Consider the following 23219-nt stretch of genomic DNA (forward strand, 5'->3'; position numbering starts at 1 on the left):
TTACAATCTCCTTGCCCTTCCCCCCTCACAACAAACACCCTGTGAGGTGGGTGGGGCTGAGAGAGCTCTGAAAAGCTGTGACTAGCCCCAGGTCACCCAGCTGGCATGTGTGGGGGTGTACAGGCTAATCTGAATTCCCCAGATAAGCCTCCACAACTCAAGCGGCACAGCGGGGAATCAAACCCAGTTCCTCCAGATCAGAATGCACCTGCTCTTAGCCACTGCTCTTATCTACTATGCCACTGCTGCTCCTACCTACCCATTCCAGTATAATGCAATAGCAGTAACCATGCACAGAGAAGGCAGCTTTCAAAATACATCTTCCACTTCAGCCCCACTGAGTCATATGCTGATGTGTAACTGAGTGCCCTTTTGTGAAAGTGGACATGGAAATTTACTGGCTGTATTAAACAAAACACAGGCATGATCTGATTTGCAGCATGGTGAGTTGGGGGGGGGGGGAATGTGTGTGTAACTGAAAAATCTGACCTGAAAGAACTGTAGGCTCACTGTGAGGTGGACCACAAATGCATAAATGGCCAACATCTTATTTGTTTTTCGGTGTGTGTGTGTGTGTTTTTAAAAATGAAGCTAATAGGAATCCCCAGAGCAATCTCTGAGTTATTTTATGAGGGGTTTGCTTTAATTATGTTTTATATTTTAGGGTTTTCTTTTAAAATATGTAGCTATGTGCTTTGTTCTGCAAAGGAAAAAAAGTTGCTGTTAATATTTTGCAAAAATCTTTGGGGGGGCAATGCCTTTAGTCCATATCGTGCAGCGGTGGTTTTCTCATGCTGGTAAATCTTTGGCCTCCCTTGAAACATATTCAGGAGGTTCTGTTGCTGGATATGGACTGCCTACCACTGTGCCAGCACATACAAAACAATGTCTACGTGACATACAATAACCAATCTAAGTTAAGTCATCAGACAGAATGCTGCCAGTCTCTGGGTTTTGCCCTCTACATGGGAGAGATGCCAGTGATGATTCAAAAATGAGAACTGGGTATTTCCCCTCACAATTTTGCTGACTTCAATCTGAGCTAATTTCAAGGCTGCCTTCTGTACAGGAACCCTTGAGCAAATCTGGAAGCCAGGAATCACGAACTCCCTGGGCACGCAGTTGCACATACGTGCTCATACACTTGTCTATTGGCTGTGATCATGACCTCAAGAGAACTTCCTGTGCTGTGACATCACCTTCTTCCTGTTCCTTGGATTATCTATTCAGCTTTGCTTTACATAAGAATTTGACTTGATAAACCTTTTATTCAACATCAATGAGAAGTTGTGAAATTGTGAGAAGTCCCCTCTTTCCTGCCAAGGCAGCAGTGGATTAGGGCCAGTGGCTCCGGTGGGTTTTAGATTTGTTGCATGGTGATATTTTGGGAAAATCCCATCAGTCTTAAATCTGGCTTAAAGCATACATAGAAAGTCAGCAGTACCTGATATAGATGAAGAGAGGCCATAGGCTGTTCCTGTTGTGAGGCCCCTCCCAATTCCCCACCCTCACAACTAGAGGAAGATGGAAAAATGTTATAAACAAAAACTGAGTAAAGTCAAGGATGATGATGGGTGTTTAAAATCCCGCAATTCACAGGATCAATACAGAAATAAACACTAGTGTAGAGTTATTGGTTTAAGACAGCATTATTCTGAATTGGAGTGTTAGGAAAATGACTGAAGGATTGTTTAGAGACTACAGCATGTTATGACAACATGTATAAGAAAGGCCTATGATAATGTGAAAAAATATTATACACCTTGGCTGGAAGCCCCCTAGATTTTGAGGCCCTAGGGGGCCTGCCAAGCCTTTAGGTAAATCTAGCACTGAAGGTCAGCTAGGAAGAGATGTGAGGGACATCTCCTACTGGGAGTTGAAGCAGCTCTAATCAAAATGATGACATACCCCTCTAACTGAGCAGTGGCATCCTACCGGTATCACCACCACCTCTATACCACAGTAACAATAATTTAAAAATGTAATTTTTAAACGTCTGGACTAAGAATCTTAAACAGCCAGTACATTCATAAAGGTATTTGTGTGTGTATTGTGAATTTATGTGAGTGTGGGAGAAGCAAAACATTATTCAAGCAGTTCATCAAGTGCTAGAGATAATAGTCTGAAGGCTATAGATAGAACTGAGTGAATAGTTAAAGAACTCAAGAGTGGGAGAGTGAAAACTTTAAGCAGCCGGGGGAATGAATCATGGCCTTAGATGTCTCTACACAATTGCACAGAGCATGGGAAATAAACAAGATGAACTTGAACTCTTAACACTGCAAAGCAATTATGATACAATAGGCATCACTGAAACCTGGGGGGATGAATGGTATAACCAATTTCAGAGAACTACACCAATTAGGTAAGGAGGAAGAGTAGCATTATATACCAGATTTTACCTGTGAGCAGATCCATGACTTAAGCAGCAGTGGCGTAGGAGGTTAAGAGCTTGTGTATCTAATCTGGAGGAACCTGGTTTGATTCCCAGCTCTGCCGCCTGAGCTGTGGAGGCTTATCTGGGGAATTCAGATTAGCCTGTACACTCCCACACACGCCAGCTGGGTGACCTTGGGCTAGTCACAGCTCTTCTGAGCTCTCTCAGCCCCACCTACCTCACAGGGTGTTTGTTGTGAGGGGGGAAGGGCAAGGCGATTGTAAGCCCCTTTGAGTCTCCTGCAGGAGAGAAAGGGGGGATATAAATCCAAACTCTTCTACTTCTTCTTAAATTCTGGAACCAGGTTGAGAGCATCTGAGTAAAAATGAAGGGAGAGAGAAACATTGTGGGGGTCTATTACAGACCCCCAAGCCAGACTGAAGAGTTAGATGATACCTTCTTGGAACAGATGACCAAATTTTCAGAAAGGAGAGAAGTAGTAGTAATGGGAGATTTCAATTATCCTGATATTTGTTGGGAGTCAAACTCTGCCAAGGCTATAGGGTCCAACAAATTCATTACTTGCCTTGCAGACATTTCATGGTCCAGAAAGTGAAAGAGGTAACAAGGGGATGAACAATTTTAGACCTGCTCCTAACAATTATGACCTGGTTAATGGGGTGGAAGTGGTAGGATCCTTAAGTGGGGGTGACCATGTTTTCCTGAGTTTGTTATACAGTGGAAAGGGGATGCCAAGCGCAGTCAGACATTCATTCTAGACTTTAAGAAAGCTGATTTCAGTAAACAGGAAACTACTGGGTGTGATCCCAAGGATAGTAAAAGAGAAGGGAGTGCATGATGGATGGGAGTTTCTTAACAGTGAGACCTTGAAGGCACAAATTCAGTTTTAATGAAGAGGAAAAATGGAAGGTGTCTAAGGAAATGAGGATGGATGTCGAAAGAACTTTCAATTGAGCTGAGATTTAAAAGGGACATGTACAAGAAATGGAAACAAGGGGAAATCATCAAAGAGGAATTCAAAGAAATAGCCAGGAAGTGTAGAGAGCAAGTCAGAAAAGCTAAAGCTCAGAATGAGCTCAGGCTTGCCAGGGAGGTTAAAAACAATAAAACAGGATTTTTGGTTATGTCCATAGCCAAAAGAAGAAAAAGGATATGATAGGGTCACTGCATGAAGAGGATGGCAAACTACGAATGGAACAACACCTTCTTTGCCTCTTTTCCTACAAGGAAAACAGTTCTCAACCTGGGGGAAATGAAACAGAAGATAAAGCAGAAGAAATTCAACACAGAATAAATAAAGAGGTAGCACAGGAATACCTGGTTACCTGAGGAACTACAGGTAATCAAGCTATTAAAAGAACTGGCAGAAGTTATCTCAGTACTACTTGCTATAATCTTTGAGAACTTCTGGGGAACAGTAGAAGTCCGAGCAGACTGAAGGAGGGCTAATGATGTCCCCATCTTTAAAAAGGGGGGGGGGGCAATTACCACCCAGTCAGCCTGACATCAATACTAGGAAAGATTCTAGAGCAAATCTTTAATCAGACAGTCTGCAAGCACTTAGAAGGGTATACTGTGATTACTACAAGCCAACATGGGTTTCTCAACAACAAGTAATGCCAGGCTAATCTAATCACTTTTTTTTTATAGAGCGACAAGCTTGGTAGAAGAAGGGAATACTGTGGACAAAGCATACCTTGATTTTAGTAAGACCTTCGACAAGGTGCCCCATGATATTCTTGCAATCAAGCTAGTAAAATGTGGACTAGACAATGCTACTGTTAGATGAATTTGTAATTGGTTGATTGACCAAAGGGTGCTCATGGTTCATCTTCATCCTGGAGAGAAGAGACTAGTGGAGTGCCATAGGGTTCTGTCCTGGGCCCAGTGCTATTCAATATTTTTATCAGTGACTTGGATGATGAAATAGAGGGCATGCAGATGACACCAAATGAGGAGGGGTAACTAATACCCCACAGGGTCAGAATTCAAAATGAGCTGGACAGATTAGAGCAGGGGTCCCCAAACTTTTTAAACAGGGGGCCAGTTCACTGTCCCTCAGACTGTTGGAGGGCCGGACTAAAAAATATGAACAAATTCCCTATGCACAAATGATTTATGTAAAATGTTTGATTTCTGCCCTGCTTCAGCCTTTCTGTCATGGTCTATTTTTAGAGACAGTGACCAAAAGAGTATGTCCAAGTACAGGGTGGGCTCCAAATATATTGTTGGGAGGCTGTGGAATACCTTCCCCTGTAAAAAAAAAAGCAGAACTTTCCCAATGAATCATTCCATCTAACTTGGGATCAAGGTATTATCTTCCACAGGGTTCTTTCCTCTAGCAGCCAATGGCGATTACGCCAGCCTGGCTGATGCCAATGTCAGGAGTCTTGGGATTGGAACAGAGAAAGCCTAGAAGGAGCAACACATGGAGTAGCCCCTGAGAGGGAAGGTAATTTGAGCAGAGGCGTTGCCATGTAAAGGTTTCAACTCCTGGGTCAAGAAAATTCATGGAGATTTGGGGGGGGTGCCATCATGTAACTGCAATCAACAGCCGTTGGGGCCGGTTCCTCCTCTCCCTCAAGCCCCCACTGCACATGAATGGAGCCATGCAGCCGCATCATGCCTATGGCCGAGGGCAGGATAGAAATGCCTTCAGGGGGCCACATTTGGCCCCCGGGCCGTAGTTTGGGGACCCCTGGATTAGAGAGATGGGATTTGAACCAGAGTGTCCCAAACCCTACCTAATCAATCAATCAATCAATCAATCAATCAATCAATCAATCAATCAATCAATCAATCAATCAATCAATCAATCATGGTCATAGACCAGCATAAGGCAGGTAAGATACAATTAAAAGGATAAAACATATTAAAACTATAAATATAGATCTAAAAGAATTTACTGGCAGAAGAAAATTGGGAACATAAAGGAAATATGATAAGAACATAAAGGGGATGAAATAAGAATGAAAATATTAAAAGGGAACAATAAAATTGACAGATAAAATACTGTAACTATTAGATTGCATGTGGTACACTGTAGTAAGGTAACCTTAGAATTCATTAACCCTGTTTTATAGCCCAGACCTCCAAGTGCTGCTAACCTGGCAACACTGTATGTTATATCAGGACTGATATCTGTAAGCAGCAAAGAAATTTGCAATGGTCCTATGTGACCTGGAAATCTACCTGGCAGTGGTGAAACAAAACTAGTGCAAATATTTTTATAGTACAGACACTGGAGAAAAACATGTTTTATTCTAGCCATTACACTACACTGACACTTCTCATAATCCATCACATTCCGTCTTATCTGCCTTGCCTGGAGCCACTGAGGGAGCAGCTGAGCTGCCGCAGTATCAGGTGTGTGCTTGCTTTCCCCTCCTTTCTTCTGACCCCACCTCAGTGCCCCTTATTACTTTTGTGTCTTACCATATGAGCGTCTTGATGACCCTCCACTATGTTAGCCTAGGTCTGGGGTCTGCAACCTGCGGCTCTCCAGATGTTCATGGACTACAATTCCCATCAGCCCCTGCCAGCATGGCCAATTGGCCATGCTGGCAGGGGCTGATGGGATTTGTAGTTCATGAACATCTGGAGAGCCGCAGGTTGCAAACCCCTGGCCTAGGTCCTGCCATGCTTTTTTGCTACTGGGGGTTTCCTGCTTGAATGGGTGGGAGTCTGGGAGAACGTTCTCAAGCCGCTGGTTTGTTATCCACTTTTGGAATGTGTGTGTGTGTGACCTCCCTTTTTCCCCCACCTCCTTCTCCTCCCCTCTGGGAACTGTGCATGTGTGTGTGTGTTATTTCCTCGGGAGTGGGGGTGGATCTGGCGTAGCTCTGCTGGGAAAATATAATCTTTTACTTGTGAAGGTCTAGCCAGTTCAGACAATAGAGCCATTTGCCATTCCTATGCTTGTTATCAATAAAACAAGGATTCTGCTTCAAAGTACTGATTCTTGCCATTGAGCAAGTCTGAGGCTGTGACGATGAGAGGCCGACTGGCCCATTAAAAGAGTCCTACAGCAAGCCAGTTCAATGGCAACAACTGCGATGGTTATAGCTACATTCGTCATCTCGCCTACCTTCTGGTATATAGGAGAAACCTACTCACACTGTAGTTGTGGGCTGGATCTGAGTCAAATGGTCCTATTGCATTGCTTAGGCTCAATTTAGTGTTCTCCTGGCTCCCAACATCTTTCTATAGCAGCATCCCAATAGGAACTTTCTTAGTAAGTTAAAGTCCCATCTGTCCTGCACTACAACAAACCCCTGGTATCACAGTTGTGGTCCATTTTCTCGGGAAATTCCATTGATAAGTCAACATTTCTGAGAGCAACCTGGAGGGGTGGTGACATGGGAAAGCTTTACTGAGCACAATTGGATCAGGGCTGTTGTGTTTTAATAGTATAGTATAGTCGGAGTGAAAGAAGGGGAGAAAAGATATAGTCAGACATCCTGGGAATATTATGGCATTTGTAGTAGAGGTCAGAATTGTTTTAGACGACAACGTCAAGTTTCATTTACTTCACACTGGGCAGAGCCACACACCATATTTTTGCTGTCAAATTGCAGGTGATTTATGGTTTTTCAAGTCAAGAGACATTCAAAGGTGGTTTCCCCTTATCTGACACTTTATGGACCCACTCATGTCAGTGTGGCATGATTGGTATCTTGTAGCTCTCCAGCCAGCACAACTGAAGCATAGGATTGTGTTGTAATTTGCGGAAAGCAGTCGGTTTCCCCTTCCAATAACATTACACAATCAGCAGGTCTTGTGAAAAGGTTCAGTGTACATCTAGAGCATCTTAGCACATGCGGAAGTATTTTTTTAAAGTGCATTGGACATGGCAGGCTTGGTTCATTCACATCTGTCAACAGCTGGTGAAAATTAAATTCTCACTTTGACTTTCCTTTTCATGTTGTGAGTTTGCTCTCAGGTCTTCTGGGGGCAAATGTAGACTTGGAAGAAAATCTCTCTTTGATCGGGGCTGGACAAAATATCTTGAGGAACTTTCCAGGAAGGTCTGTTTCATGTATGTATGTAAAAATGAACTTCCTTTTCTCTCACACGCTCTTACTTGGTGCTTATTTTCAGGTTTCCGACAAACAGCTGCTGCTTCCTCTAATGGAGTTTTTATCTTTACGAGTGGGAAGTTGAACTTTGTCTCATCTCGGACCTCTTCCGCTCAGGCACAGCCAGATGAAAGTGGGCACGCAGCTCTTCCGCACACGGACCTCACTCTGTTCTTAGCTAAGTCAGGTCAGTGGCTCCGGGCAAGGCCCAAGTTTAGGCCAAGAGGTGTGGTAACTTACACATGGTGTGTGGGCCCCTGGGATGGGTGCTGTTTTTATCCTCCATTTCTTTCTAGGAGTCCAAAGGAGTATGCATGGTTCTCCTCCTTCCTCCATTTTATCCTAACTACAACTTAGTGAGGTTGGTTAGACTGAGACAGAGAGAGATTGGCCTAAGCTTTAGGGCATGCAGTGAGCTTGAGTGGGGATAGGGTATTCTGCATGTGAGTTTGAATGAGGAGATTACTACGAAGTGTGATTTTTTTTTTTGCTAGCAGTATTCGTTGCCAGTTATTCATCTAGAGATTTCTGTTCCATACAAATTAGTGTTGTTTGGTGCTTTTAAAGGATTACTTGTCTGCATATAGCTAGGAGCTATACAACTAGGGATTTACAAGATGCTTAATGTAGTGCTGCGTTCTCCTTAAACAATATACCTCCACCTGCCAGAAGGCAAGTGAGAAAGGAAGGAACCATAGTAGAGCATCTGCTGTGCATGCCCAAGGTCCTAGGTCCAATCCCTGACTTTTCCAGGTAAAAGGATCAGATAAGAGGTGATGTGAAAGAATCTCAACCTCAGAGAGCAGCTACCCCAGTGATGGTGAACCTTTTCGAGATCGAGTGCCCAAATTGCAACCCAAACCCCACTCATTTATCACAAAGTGCCAACACGGCAATTTGACCTGAATACTGAGGTTTTAGTTTAGAAAAAATGGTTGGCTCCAAGGTGTGCGTTACTCGAGAGTAAGCTTGGTGGTAGTCGGTGGCTTTGCTTTGAAGCAACCGTGCAACTCTTCCAATGGGTGAATCACAACCCTAGGAGGGTTTACTCAAAAGCAAGCCCCATTGCCAGCAACCGAACTTACTTCCAGGTAAAGAATCGCGCTTTAGTTCTTCGCATGAAAATCAGTGGGGTTTAACAGCACTTAACAGGGTTACTTACACTGCTTCCCCAAAACTAGGTCTTAGGTTTAATGCTAATAATTGAGCCCAGGCCAGCCTAGATGTGTGTGGGGACTCTGTTTGCGTGTGCCCACAGAGAGGGCTCCGAGTGCCACCTCTGGCACCTGTGCCATAGGTTTGCCACCACTGAGCTACCCAGTCAAAAGAGACCTCACTGACCTTGCTTAACCAATGGTTTGATTCAATATAAGGCAGTTTCATAAGTTCTGGTAAAGGTCTACTTACCTATTCCACCTTCACAAAAATCCTGTTTTCCTCCCTGTTCCTTTATTTTAATCTTCCGGTAATTAATTACTTCTGGAGATTTCTCTTCTTACCCTCATGAAATAAGTCATTCTTTGTCGCCCATTGGGAGTGGCTCAGGTACTTTCCAAAACACTTTTATAGCGAGCCCCAAATAATTGCTGGTAGTTTTTCAATTTTATTGTCACAGTTTGCTAAAGCAAGGAAAAGCAAATGCAGCCATTGCCACAACAGTTTATAATGAACCATTTATTCAGAAGCGCTTGGAGAGAGAGAGAGAGGCAGCAGAGAATTTGAAATAATGAATCCAACAGGAGTGAGCATATTGTTTAACAGGCTGTAGCCCGGGGAAGCCTCAGTAGTTCTTTTGCTGTCCAGCCGAGAAAGCAGCCTTTTCCACACAAATTATTTACAGTGTATCTTGCCACCCAGTGCTATGGTTTTTTAAAAAATTCTCCATGTTTTTTCCTCGGTTTGGTTCCAGAAACCTTTCCCCTCCATTTTTCTCTACTGGTTTCCCAAACACTTGGCCACCGCACAGCTACTGCATCCCCTGAACCATCCCAAATCAGACCAGAACATATACAACACACTCCTTCATAGTTTGTTATATTTAGGAAGGGATTAGCAAAAGGGAAAGTGGGTGGAATTGGGGAAGGAAAAGAGCGCGTTTCAGTCTGGGACAGAAGAGATCCACAGAGAGATTCCTTTGTAATTTCAAGACAGTCACTGAGCAAACTGGAGGGGAGAAAGCCCTTGGTCAAGCTGGCTCGGAAGCAGCCAGGAACATCCGTCTCACGTAATGTCTGCTTGTGTCAGTTTTCTTTCTGTGCAAGCACCTGGCTCAGAAGGAATTCATAAGACAGAAACTTGGTCTTTTAATTATTTATCCTATAGTTGCACATACACAGTAGCTCTAAGCTGAACGACAACTCATGCAATATTTTGGCCAAGGTGAGGTGGGACTTAACTCTGCTTACTTTGCTGTTGTTACCATATTTCTGTGAGGCTTGAGTAGGGAAGAAACCCACTGGATTGTGCCTTTGGAGTCAGATCTGTCCCACTTTGTCACTATCAACAGCATCCAAAAACTACTACCTGGTAGCTGCTTCCACTTGCTTCATGTGTCTAGGCATTTTCTTGCTTGGATGGAATGTCCTGCATCCACAAGGAAATGACACCATGTTTTTAGCAGTCATCTTTAGCATTTATTGGCCTTTTTAACCCTTGCATCCTGAAGCAAAAGCAGCTGCTTGGCATACATAACTTTGCAGAACCCAACTGGTTGTTAGGCCCTAAGCAAAGAGAAAGGGGAGTATGAATGTTAATTACAGGTGTTGTTATCATTCAATCTGGAGCTAGAAATAGTTTTGATCGGTGCTACTCCTTTGTGACAGTCTCCAGGGATTGAAGCAACATTCAGAAGGCCTTCTGCTCTCTCTCCCGCTAAGATGTTGCTCGTGATCTTTGTCTTCGAGTCTCTTTCTTGCCGGAGTGCGACTGCCCGTGGTGGGTATGAGAAGGTACCACGTAATGAACTTTTGGTGGTGGGGAAGCTGGTGGTGCACTCTGCTGTTCCTCAGTGGAACTGCCAAGAGGAGCAGGCTAGGGGTCAGAATTGTGGGCCCACTGGTCATCCCAGAACCCATAGAGCTGATCAGGCCATATGCTTTGCTTTTGTACAGTATATGGGTTGAGCTTGGGGAGTTTTTGTGGGGAAGTATGACGTGTCCCAAGAAAAACCTTTGGGTATTGGTGCCCTTACTACTTGCCACGTGGCTGATATGCAGTCAGTTCTCAAGCTTTGCCTTGGGCTGAGGTTTTTGCACAGCCTCCCCCACACTCAGGGTTTTCTGACCCTTCTGATTTTGGTTTCCCTCCTCCAAAGTGTCTTTCTGTGGCCCAGTCCACCATTTTCCCTGCCAACCTGATTTGCCCTGTGCATGATGGGAGATTGCCTGCCTTTAAAGGGTTTTTTTTTGGCCTGCCTGATTTTTCAATAGTTGTTGACCAGGCAGGAAAAAAACAACAGTGGGTCTGGATTTTAGTGTTGAGTGATTGGGGTGGTGGTGGAATGTGTCTGGCAGTGACAGGGTGATCTCAGTATGATCAGCCTTGCATCCAGTGTGCAAAGCTCCCTGCTTTCCCCTGCTGTCCCTTCAGTGTGTTTTCCAGTGAAACCTTGTTGTCAGGAGGCTCAGGTATTCTTTCGCGCCGAGCCAGGCCTTGTTGACTTCACTGGGTTCACTGCACTGTCAATAGACTGCAGTGAATTTTTTTTAAAAAAAGTAATTGAGCAGCACGAACCTCCCAGCTTTGCTGATTTCCACAAAATGGTGCATGGGAGGGAGGTGGGTAGTGGTATAGGGGTTGGGGCTGGGGAGGGAGGGAGGGAGGGAGGGAGGGGGTGGGGGTTGAAGTGGGGAAAAACCAGGGAAACATTTATGCTCGCTGATCAAATTTGCTTTCCCTTTGAAAGAAAAGTAATGTTTTAAGAGGTTTTGGAAGATGCAGGGATTCTTGGTTCTGAACAGGGAGCCAGTTCTGGACAGGAGAAAATGAATGAGCAAATGAAAATCTGATCTGATGGGCGAGTTGGCAAAAAGTGAAGGAAACCACATGTGTATAAATGGCCTTTGTTTAGGGTTCGTGGTGGCTCTTGTCAGCCTTACTTTTCTGTAGGGGCTCAGCAGCATGTGGTGGGAAATTGATTGCAAAGGGCTCCTTACCAGACTCCCTGGTGAATGGAAAAGCTGGACAGTGATAGATGGGAAGGTGTTCCCAAAACGGTTTCAGAGGAACTCATAGCTTGGTTACTCTGAGCCAATGGTATCTGCTTTCCCACCAGCTACGTGAGTACTATTGTGGAATATGAGCACTATTGTGGAATGCATGTTGGGAAAAATGTCTGGTTATTGTGCCATCCTTATTGTCATCAGCCTAACAGGCCTCTTTGTCTTTTATCCATGCTCAGGTGTATATTTTCCACATGTTCCAAATATGGACAATGTTCACGAAGCAGTCTCCAGGTAATGCTGTTAATAGGAAGCTGAGCATTTCTGAGGTGGGATATAGGGGGGCCGGTGAAGACAGTGGTTCTATCTCATTGCGGATTTTTATGAATCCGGAAATCTGGACTTCTATTCTGGTTTTGACCAAGAGGTGGGGAATGAAATCCCAGGGCCTTCAGATGCTAACAGCAGCAAAAGTTTTTGTTTGGAGGCTTTTGGGGCTGGAGGCTAACAGAGCACAATCCAGATATTTTTGTTCAGCAGAGAACGAGCTACTGACTGATGGTGGGTTTATTTCCACCCTGCCCCTGAGGTGCATGATCAGTTGCAATACAACCATATTTTACTGATGAAAGATGGAGAGGAAAAATATGCGAGCTGAATTTTCCCATGCAAGAGAACATCCTCCGTCTTCTCCTCAAGGATGAGAGGCAGGCATCCCAGCCCTTGTCTCTTTTAATTTAACTCCACGGAAGCATCAAGCTATACAACTTTGATGTCATCTTCCGTTTCCTGTTTTGCATATTAACATACAGTGCCTTCTTCGGGGCTTTCTTAGTCATCCATCCACCAGCACAAAAATTCTGCCCACAGGCTTGATTGTTAGTCACAGATAATATACGGTTGTTTCATTTCGTTGGTCAGAATGAAGATTCTCCTGTCTTCTTAATGTCTCCCCCCACCCAAAACCTCACCTTGCCCTGTCAGCTAACCTCTTATTGAATGTTCTTCTGTTGCCTTTGATTCCACCCAGGGGTTGCCTTGCCTCGTTGGTCTTTACAGGTTTAAATCCTATTCGAGTTGGTACTAAATGCAAAACTGAATTAATTTGTACGTATGAAATGAAAAGGGTGGGGAGGATAGACTGCTGTAAGTGTTAAACCCTAAACTTTGCACAATAATTTGGAAAAATCTCTGCCCCAGGAAATAGACTACTTGGGAGATTAGAAAACAAGTGCCACAGATCCAACCTGGTACCTCCAGGTAGGGTTTGGAGATTTCCTGAGATTACAGCTGATCTCCAGAGTCCAGTTCCTCTGGAGGGTAAACTCTATGGCTTTATATCATGCTGATGTCCCTCCCAAATACAAACCTCACCCTTCTCAGGCTCCATCCCCAAATCTCCAGAGGCAACCTTACCTGTATCCTCAAAGGGATGTTGGTTACAGTGAGATAAAATGATGCATAGCAGGCCCGGGGTGTGAGGTAGTACTGCATAAGGTGTTGGTCTTCCACTTGTCTGTGATCCTTTGCTTTCATCAGTGTGAATGGGCATTTAAAGCAGTCCAGGGGCAAGCCATTTAGCCCCTACCCCAGCAGTGGTTCATTAAATTTTGGGGACTGGTTTTTTTAAAAAAAGTTAACTCTCAAGTTCTCAGATAATAGCTTTAAATCTAGGGATAACACAGGTTGCCTCTGGAGGAGGCACAGATCCTGGGGAGATGCGCTAGGTAACAGTCCGAAGAGCTGAGCTTTTGCAGAACTGCTTCTCTTTGTCCTGGGATGGGTGTGTGTGTCTTCCTAGCCCGCATTTACCTTCTCTTCCTTCCATTGTGTGGTGGAACTGAAAACTCCACAAGTTTTAGAAGCAAGGGGGGGTAGATGGAAAAGAAATACGTGCATGCTAATACCTTTTTCTCCACACAATGTAGTCTGATTGCAGAATGTTGCCTTTGGGGTGAAAAGCACACTTAACCTGTTTGGGCGGTTTAACAAGCAAGTGGTAGAACTGAGCTCTAAGAATTCTGATGATCTTGTGCTCCCCCCCCCCCTTCCAGTGTGCCTGAAGATGTGATCGATGAGACAGGATCAGCCTTCACTGAAAAGGTACAGTCCTGCTGATTCCTACCTTCTAATCTGCAAAGTACATTAAAATAATAACCTTGCTTGTGGCCTCATAACAACCCTTCAAGATAGGAGTCTTACACCTGTTAAACATATGGAAAACTGAAGCTGAAAGAGTGTGGCTAGCTTTAAGTTAAATTGTAACTGGCATTTGAATTATCAGTCATTTCTCTGTGCCCCAATTAGCAGAGGCGTAGCTCCAGGGGGACAGCAGGAGGGGGGGGGGTGCACAACGCACCAGGTGCACGTCCCTGTGGGAATGTGGCGAGGGTGTTCCGGGGGCATTCTGGGCCTTCTGGGGCAGGACGGGGGCGGAGGACGCACCAGTGCACTGGGCTCTTTTCCTGCTTGCTACACCTCTGCTGATTAGTTGCCCTTAAAGGTGCATAAAGCCTGCCACATGGCGCTTCTTTGGCCCTCTTTGACTACACATACTAAATGTGGGATGAGATTTGTCTCTGTGCAGCTTTTCAGCCACAAGTCAATGCTGAGTGAGGGAACCCCTCTTAAGGCTGACTTCTGCCCTAGGCTGACTTCTGTCCTAGGCTCACCTGACCTGGGGTATGTCTACATGGGAACTATCTGTGATCTATAGATGAAGAGCATCACCAAGCAAATGGGCACGAATTGTTCGATATGCTCTGTGGATATGCAGCAATTTCAGCTTCCAGAAGGGAAGAAGAACCTGAGCTTTTCCCCTTGGGATGTCAACCCCGACCTGGTGGAGTTGTTCTCTGCCTTCTTCCAGCCAGGTAAGACCCAGGATAAGAAAACCCATTTGCCTAACAGAAAATATACAGCTTAACATTACATTACATGTTGCTTAATAATCTGTAAAGTTCCTGCAGCCCAAACACTGGTGGTTGCCTTTATTGAGAAGTGGCACACACAAAATTTTACAATAAGTAATAAATATACACAGGAGAACCCTGCACAATTGTTTAAAGCAGTGGCATTAATTTGACCATTGTTTGCACTTAGATTATAGGAAGCTGTCCTCTCTATCATTTCCCTCTCTTTAAATCATCTCTGAGTTGCCCTTTAGCACCATAAAAAGCTTTCCTTTCATATACTGGTTATTCTAGTACTGCTCTAATATACCTGTTCTTAAATATTTCATTTTCTCTGGTAAAGAACCATACTAGGTTCTATACTGAGATGCTCTATGGCTCTAGGTCTATAGGTTGCAGACCCACATTACTGTTTGAGCCTGCCTGCCACTGGTTGGGAGCTCAGAAATGTGAGCTGCTGAGCATACAACGGAATGAGGGATGGCTCTGGGAAACCACAAAGGTGAGCAGAGAACAGAGGGCAAGGAGATGGAGAAACCATGGAAAACAAGATGGCTTGGTGTACAAATTCACTCTGTCTGCATCTAACCATTTCTCCCATCTCTTCCAGATAGACTACCGCTAAGCATGGTTGTGAGCAGGCCTGGCCTCTTCACTCTGCGTGATATTCACCAAAAAGTGGTCCGTAAAGTACATGGCCTTCTAGTGGCCTCTCCACAAACCAAGAAGGAATTTTCAGGTGGGTTTCACCTTCTGTGGTGGCATGTCCTCCCTTCTCTCCCCCTGAAAGCTTATTTTGTTTCTTAAGAGACGTAGCTTCTCTCAGGAACTACTAGGGGAAAACAAGTGACACTCCCTCTCAGCAGGTGCTTTTTCTAAGCATGAACTTTATAAGATGTGCTGACTCAGGTTCTCCTGACATATTTAATCTCACTGGCTATTGTGAGTTTTCCGGCCGGTGTGGGCGTGATCTGGTTGGTTTTGCTCCTAATGTTTCACCCACATCTTTGGCTGGCATCTTCAGATGCATGTAAGACGTGTTTCTCTCCATGGCACATTTAATCTCACTGCTGGTGAAAAGAAAGCATAGGCTTCCATCATGACTCTGCTGTATTTGATTTTCAGAGGTTCAAAGGTTAATAGTGGGTAGAGGATGCTGAACCCAGCACCTAAGACAACCTAGCCCTGTTGGTTATGGTTGGGGAGATGCCTGCTTGGGCCCTCAAGAGATTTTTGGGGCTGCTGTTTCAAGCCAAGGAGATTCCAGACTGAAAATAGAAAGGCCAAAAGGAATTGAGGCACATGCTTCCATCAATACAAACAAGAAATGATGGTTTCTGTTTCATAAAACAAAAAATGCATTTGTGTTTTTTAGCATTGGTGAATCTGTGCCCATGATTTTATGCCATCAGCCTGCTCTTATTTCTCTCTCTTTTCAGCCAAAATTAGTGTGGTACCCAATCCAAACATGGATCCTAGCAAGTTTCCAATTATCATGGGCATTGACAACGGCACACGCTGCATTTCTAGTGGGATGGCATCCCGGCCAGTGCTGAAGCTAGAAGTGAGTGGCCCTCTTTTTGGGAGGAAGGAATTGTAGAAAGCATGAACAGTGACGAGTGGGGGCAAAGGGAGTGGAATCTGCACGCGTTCCTTAGTATTAATGAAATTGGTACAGCTTGCCGAAATCAGCCAATAAACCAAGCCAGGTTTCCATTGGTCAAAGGAAATTGTTGGCATGCTGCCCCTGGCATGATGCCAAAGTGTCTGAACTCTGGTTCTGTGTAGCAAAGATGTCCCCATGAAATCCTTGGCAGCCTCACTGGCATCCACCACTATTAGTTTAAGGCTGTTTTGTTGACCAGTCCTTTCATTACATTCTCAAAGAACACAGTAGGCCTGGCAAGTCTGCCCTCTGTGATGCTCTGGTTTTGTAACAACATCAACATCTTCAGATTGGCTAAGCTCAGCTAGTGCTTTTGCATCCTTGTCAAAAGTGGTTGATGGCTACATCCTTGTGGACATAATTTTGAGTTTTTTTTCTACTGCTGCTGCAAACGCAGAGGGATTCACATTGGCAACAGAACATCTTTATTTTTCTCTGCACTATCCTTTTTCCAGCCTCTATGGCCGCTATTGCCCCCACTCCTCCAAACATGCCACTGGTGATCTTAAACAATGGATAATTGACATAAAGAAAATAATGTATGCTACAGTGTTAAGTTGTACCAATATGTGACTTAGCAGTTTTTAGCAATAAAAGTGATGGGGCGAGGGGGGGCGGGGAGGTTTAGGCAAAGAAAACAGTGCTACTGTGGGCAAGATGTGCAAAAATGTGTATCTTCCTGTCAACACAGCTTGCAAAGTTATGTCCTGACTACAGTCTTTCTCAAGTCAGGTTTGGGAAAGATTGCAGCAAAACATGTGCGGGTGCTCTGAATATCTCACCTGCTCCAGTTTAGATGAGACACCAGGCCGCAGTTCTTGGTTGGAAGCAGCCTGTGAGATTGAACTCACAGTCATTCCCATCTTTAGTGGTGAGCAACTGACTTTTTGAAGTCACTCCATGACTGAGGTAGGGTTTGAAGTCAGCTGAGTGGCCCATGGAGTTCCTTTGGCCAACCCTGAAGACTCACAACATCTCCCATAAACTCCTTCCCAGTGGCTCCCAACCTGGGGTACGTGTATTTGGGGTACACAAAAATTACATAATGGGTTTGCCAATATGGGAGTACAATTTTAGGGAAATGGGTTGCCAGGGGGTACGTGAGTGAAAAAAAGGTTGGGAACCACTATGTTGGAGAAAGGAAGTGTGCTATCAATGAAGTCAGACCTAGTCCCCAAACATGATGTGGTACATCTGTGCATGGAGAAGGCATTTCTCCAGGATGTGCTGCCCAACCATTGCTTTGATATTCTGCAAAGAGGACAAGACCTTTGCAAGCTTTTTTCTCTTGCTGAGACCAGGCACAGGAAACCCGCGTGATCAATCTCCTTTTCCTCCCTGACCGCTTCCAGAACCGGAGAATCCTGGACTTGTACCGTAACAGTAATGAAGCCAAGCGTTTCACTTTCACCACCTCTTTCAAGGACAACACACAACGCTTCGAGTCAGTTGCTTTCCCAGGCTGGTACCTGAGCACATGTCGCCACAGCAACAGGCCTCTGCAGTTAACCAACCGTCTTGGGGCAGAAAAAATCACTGATTTCTACTTCAGGAAGGTTTAATCAGCCTGTACTGGCTCTGGGTGTCCATCTTAGTCTCTCTGATTGAGCCTCTTGGTGCAAATGAATTCAGGAGTAGTGCTTGGATATTTTCTGACCATTTCCTGCCTCTTAGGAAAAAGATGGCTTTGTATCTTGGTGGCATTCAGCAGTTTCCACCTCCTTCAAATTCAAGACAGAAAATTTTGTATGTGAGGATGAAGCACATATGCCTTCTGCAGCAAACTGCTGCCCAAATGCCCAAGAGACTGTGCAGTTTGTGGAGGGAAGTTTCAGAGGGTAGCTGTGTCAGTCTGCAGTTGAATAGCCAACAATTTCATACCTGCTTCCATGACTATTAGAAATGAACAACCCCCAAATGAACACCTGCAAGCACAAGAGTCTTCTGGAATAATCCTTGAAGGGAGCAAAAGAATATTTGAGCTGCATCTTATTTAATTGGGTTGCTTTTGTTTATGAAGACTTGATTGGAGCTGAGTTTGATCCCTGGGCCTTTATAGAAAAAATGGATGGGAGGAGGGGGGATTGCTCAACCTTTTCTCATCTCATGTCTGGGAGGAGGGTTAATTGTGATTCCCAGTGCTAAAATTATGCTCCTTTCTGGTTCCTCTTCAAGATTTGGTCATCAGTACTGGGTGATCCGACAATGGTCAAAGCACTTCCGGATGAAGTTATGTCAACATTTTGAAGACTTTCTGCAATTTCTCCATTTAGTGATTTCTCAGTAGTGGGATTTAGTCATAATGGAATCACAAAACAGACTGACTTCCTCTTTTCCTCCCAGAGTAGGGGAAACAAAGTCGAGAAATGGCATCTAAGGGGAGGGGTCATGGCTCAGCTACAAAGAAAAAGTGTTGCATGCAAAAGGTTCCAACTGAAGTCTCTGGCATCTTTAGTTAGCAGTTACCAGGGGGCATACATTGAAAATGCTGGAGGGAAGCATTAGGACTAATAAAAGGAAACATTTCTTCACACAGCATGTGATTGGTGTTTGGAATATGCTGCCACAGGAGGTGGTGATGGCCACTAACCTGGATAACTTTAAAAGGGGCTTGGACAGATTTATGGAGGAGAAGTCGATCTCTGGCTACCAATCTTGATCTGCCTTGATCTGAGACTGGAAATGCCTTAGCAGACCAGGTGCTCGGGAGCAGCAGCAGCAGAAGGCCATTGCTTTCCCATCCTGCATGTGAGCTCCCAAAGGCACCTGGTGGGCCACTGCGAGTAGCAGACTGGTGGACTAGATGGACTCTGGTCTGATCCAGCAGGCTCTTTCTTATGTTCAGTTGCTGGGAAATGCTGTTGCCTCAAGTGCCACCATCAGTCAAAGCAGACAATAAACATGATGTGCTTACTTTCTGAAATGCTATAAGGCAACCTCATATATGTCTTAGACTGATGAAAAAACAGCAAACCAGATATTGTAGCATGATACAGCTGGAAGCAAGGCTACCAACAATTAGCACCTCCGCAAACCTCCCTGTGTCTCCTGTGAAATTCTTAGTGCACGCTTTAACACTTTGTTAGTGCTGTATCTGATTAAAGCAACCTAAATACTCGGGGCAGTGATCATCTAAAACTTTTGCTGAAGGTATTAAGTATTCCCCCCCCCCCACACACACAATTTTCTGATTGCCGACAAGCTGTGCAGAGCACTTCCTGTTCAAATTTATGGTGGTTCTATCCACACAGACAAGCTGAGCATGCCTAGTTCTCAAATGGATGTTTCTGTTATAGATTTGTACACAAAGACTCTTTAATGTGTTATGAAAAAATTATCACATGAAAGAATCTCCTCCTTCAGATCAGCAATTCTTGCTGAAGGCCTGACCGTGCTTTTACAACTGTCCTTGAATCTTGGAAAATATGAAGTCAGGGCCTAACCACCCCCATCAGTAATGGCAGGCACCATGAAACAATTCTAGTAGCCTACTCAGAAGTAAGGCCAAATATATTTAATGGGGGTCAATTCTAGGGAAGTTAAAACTGAAGTCTAACTTGTTATCATTTGGGTACTTTTTCATTCAGGGTCCTTGATTTGCTTATAAAATATGATCTGGTAAGGGTTTGATTTGTGTGAGGCTGTGATCTGAAAAGTAACATACTTTCACATACCCGAACAGTCACTTAAAGAGGCAGAGTCCCTGACAATAACAGTAATAAGTGGCTTGTGTGAATAGTGTAACATCAAATAATGCTTTAAAGGCAGATTGGTGCTTTAAAGGTGGAGTCATTCAAGTCCCCTCATCTGCCGCTGCATTGCTTCTGCAAGTGGAGAGCATGTTTTGCGTGTATGACTTTTCTGATAGATTGTCTGAATGGGCTGTTATATAATTTACCTTGAGCTGCAGTGAAGTATCTTTAGCCTTCAGAATCAGAGTCATTTGTCATTAATCTTCATACTTCACATGGTATTCTGTCCTGTCTCTAAAGGAAAGGTGCTCAAACTTTTTTAAAATCCCCATCATTCAAGGAGATAAACCTGGAGGCAGCAGAAGCCAAAGTAAAGACCAGCAAACTCCTAACTCCTTCCTGTCCATCAATGTGTACTGGAAAAAGAAATCCACAGCAAGGTGCTGTTTGGGAAGAGATGTATGGATGTTGGCATATTCCAAATCTGGATCCCTCAACCTGTTAGACTCTGAACTGGTAATTTTGCAGCATGCACAAGGCTATTGTGTGCAGTTTCTGTGTGTGCCTGGAACAAAATTACTCTGAACCTTTGTATCTATTCAAACTAATATACTTAATTTATTGTAAGAGCTCCATTTCTGGATAGGATCAAATAAATGTCATTTCTTAATCTATTCTAAGTAGGATGGAAGGAGATATAGGACTTGACTCCTGCCCTCATGGTTGCAAGGTGGAGAAGAGATGTGCAGGTGAGTGGAGGTGTGAGAAGGAGGAAGGAAGGAACTTTTCCTGAGAGCAGCAATTGATAGAGTCATAGAAGAAAGATATTCAGTGCCTTGGCCCCTCCAGTTCTCTGATTCTGTAATCAAGGAAGGAAGGAAGAAAAAATGAAAGAAATTTCCCATATTTGAGACTGAAAAGGAGTGAAGTCCATACATTTCTGCAATAATTAGGAGGGAAAGATCCACAGGTGCTGAGGAAATCTTATTCATCTTCTGAAGCTAACTTAACGACTTGTGACCATTTCTGGAGAAAAATGTCCTGCCTCTTTAACAGTCAGGCAGCCCAGTCCTGTGTGTGTGTGTGTGTGTGTCCCATTGGTGCTGGTGTGGGCTCCTATAGCAGAGGGGTGCTGGACCAGTGGCTGCAGTGGTGCTGGGATACTGCAATACCATGGAGGCATGCAGTCTATTAAATGGAACCACACAGTCTATTAAATGGACAGGACATTTTTTCTTCAGATGGTTAGCAACCCTTCTGATGACTGCTTTGCTCTTCATGAGAGATACTGCAAAGTTCATATAAAGTAGGAAATGTTTTACTAATTGTAATTATTAGTATTGTGCCTGGTAAATATAAAATCAACATATTTATATTAGAATATTCACTACCATGCAACTATTCTGTTAAAATAATGACACATCTTTTCATTATTATTTCATTATCTGATTGTCTGAAGTCTTTGGACTGCCACATATTTCACAAAACGCACAAAGCTTATTTTTCAAGCTGTCCCTTTGAAGCAATATTTTTCCTATTGTGAAAATGTGCCCATTTGTTATCACTGGGGAATACTTTTTGCAAAAGTCAGTTAAGAATAACAAGCCTTTGTTTATAAAGTATTAATGAAAGCTGCTTAAAAATATTAATTAGTGCATTTTGCAAGAAAACAAAATCTTTGTACTTATTTTCTATCTCACATGATCTTTTTTTTTTGCTAACTATTGATCATAAAAATCACTGTGCCTCATAGTAGGCTGGTGCCATGCCAATAACAAGAGCTCTTGCAACTTTTTTCTTCTAAAAAGCAGGCATGCAGGCCCCCAAATTCAGATTGGCACCATGACAGTGTCCTCCTCAGCACTGTGGTCCTAGATCTGAAATCCCCTCCTGGAGTTGCTGCTTGACCTCTTGACCTGTAACTCTGCCTTCACAGCAATCCCACATTTCAGGTCTGGAAAATGGCATGCGGCGTAGTGGTTAGAGAGTCAGAATAGGCTTTGGAAGACAATCTCCATGCTATCGTGAAAGCTTGGCCTTGTCATGTACTCTCAGTCTAGCTTAGACCATATACTCAGCCTAATTCACTGTTGTGAGTAGGGCTGTCAACCTCCAGGTGGCAGCTGGAGTTCTCCCACTGTTACAGCTGATCTCCAGGTGATACAGATTAGTTCACCTGGAGAAATGGCTACTTTGGAAGGTAGGTTCTATGGTAGGGATGGCCAACCTATGGTGCTCTAGATGTTCATGGACTACAATTCCCACCAGCACCTGCCAGCATGGCCAAAAAGACAATGGGCTGATGGGAATTGCAGTCCATGAACATCTGGAGTACCATAGGTTGGCCACCCCGTTCTGTGGCATTATACTCTACTGAAGTCCCTCCCTCCCCAAACCTCTCCCTCCTCAGGTTCTACCCCCAAATCTCTGGGAATTTCCCAACCAGGAGCTGGCAACCCAAATTGTGAGGTTAAAAGGGAGAACAGGAGAATAATGTAAACTGCTTTAAGTCCTCATTGGGGAGGAAGGTGGGGTAATTGGTGAAAAATAAATACATAAATAAATGACGAGGAAGCCTTAGCCCCTCCCCCTCCACTAGTGAAGCATTCCCGACCCAAATCAGGGCTTTGAGTGCTTCCATTTTTAAAGGGAGGGGGAGGAATCCACTTGGCAGCTCATTCACAGAATCCCCAGCTTTGACCTGAAGGGTCTCAGTTAAAAGTGGGAAGGAGGGGAAAGAAAGGCCTGTTCAAGTCCCTGAGGATTAAAAGAAACCTGAAAGGGGGAAGCTGAGGGGTGGCACTGGATTTCCAAACTATTTCTCCTGCCTCTAGCTGGTCCATTTCTGTTACAAAACCATCTCAGTCCATGTCACCACAGTCCTTCACGATGTAGTAATTCAAGAGGTAGATGAAGGCAGTAAAGACCCAGGTTCCACTTCCCCTTCAGCCATGGAACTGACAAGGGGCCTTGGGCCAGTCACCCTCTCTATGCCTAAGTTACCTGACTGGGTATTGTGAGGACAAAACATTTGTGTATTTAATGCACTGATATATCACTTTTCCATCATGGCATCCAAAGCAATTTACAACCTACAAATACGAAACAGTAGAAAGCACCTCGGGCTGCTGGGTTGTTTTAGGAGCAACTGATGCAATCTCTTGGGTTTCTCCCTTCCTTTCCCCTCAGGGCACACTCTTGCTTTCCTCTCAGCTCACAATAAAGGCCTTTCAGTAGGCCCACAGGGGAAAAGCAGGAGAAAATCTCGAATGATTATGAGGAAGGAGAAGATTAAGAAGGTAATAAAGAAAGA

General features: G+C 44.2%; 1 protein-coding gene across 1 annotated transcript; it reads left to right on the top strand.

The window, feature by feature from the left end:
• Positions 1 to 410: 410 nt before the first annotated feature.
• LOC125442145 (interleukin-36 receptor antagonist protein-like) lies at positions 411 to 18718 on the top strand. The gene is made up of 9 exons (XM_048513311.1): positions 411 to 443; positions 7499 to 7663; positions 10299 to 10410; positions 11876 to 11930; positions 13691 to 13739; positions 14353 to 14509; positions 15159 to 15287; positions 15988 to 16112; positions 17567 to 18718. The coding sequence occupies exons 3-9, from the start codon at positions 10353 to 10355 to the stop codon at positions 17774 to 17776; spliced, it is 783 nt and encodes a 260-aa protein (XP_048369268.1). The 5' UTR covers positions 411 to 443; positions 7499 to 7663; positions 10299 to 10352; the 3' UTR covers positions 17777 to 18718.
• The last annotated feature ends 4501 nt before the right edge of the window (positions 18719 to 23219 follow it).

This window comes from Sphaerodactylus townsendi, linkage group LG12 (assembly GCF_021028975.2).
Source record: "Sphaerodactylus townsendi isolate TG3544 linkage group LG12, MPM_Stown_v2.3, whole genome shotgun sequence".
NCBI lineage: Eukaryota > Metazoa > Chordata > Lepidosauria > Squamata > Sphaerodactylidae > Sphaerodactylus > Sphaerodactylus townsendi.

What these genes read in the sequence shown, in the direction of transcription:
- LOC125442145 (XM_048513311.1), top strand. Translation starts at nt 10,353, where the DNA reads ATGTTGCTCGTGATCTTTGTCTTCGAGTCTCTTTCTTGCCGGAGTGCG. An exon ending in GATCAGCCTTCACTGAAAAG is followed by an intron (nt 13,740 to 14,352) that starts GTACAGTCCTGC and finishes TGTGATCTATAG; the next exon opens with ATGAAGAGCATCACCAAGCA. An exon ending in GGCCAGTGCTGAAGCTAGAA is followed by an intron (nt 16,113 to 17,566) that starts GTGAGTGGCCCT and finishes GACCGCTTCCAG; the next exon opens with AACCGGAGAATCCTGGACTT.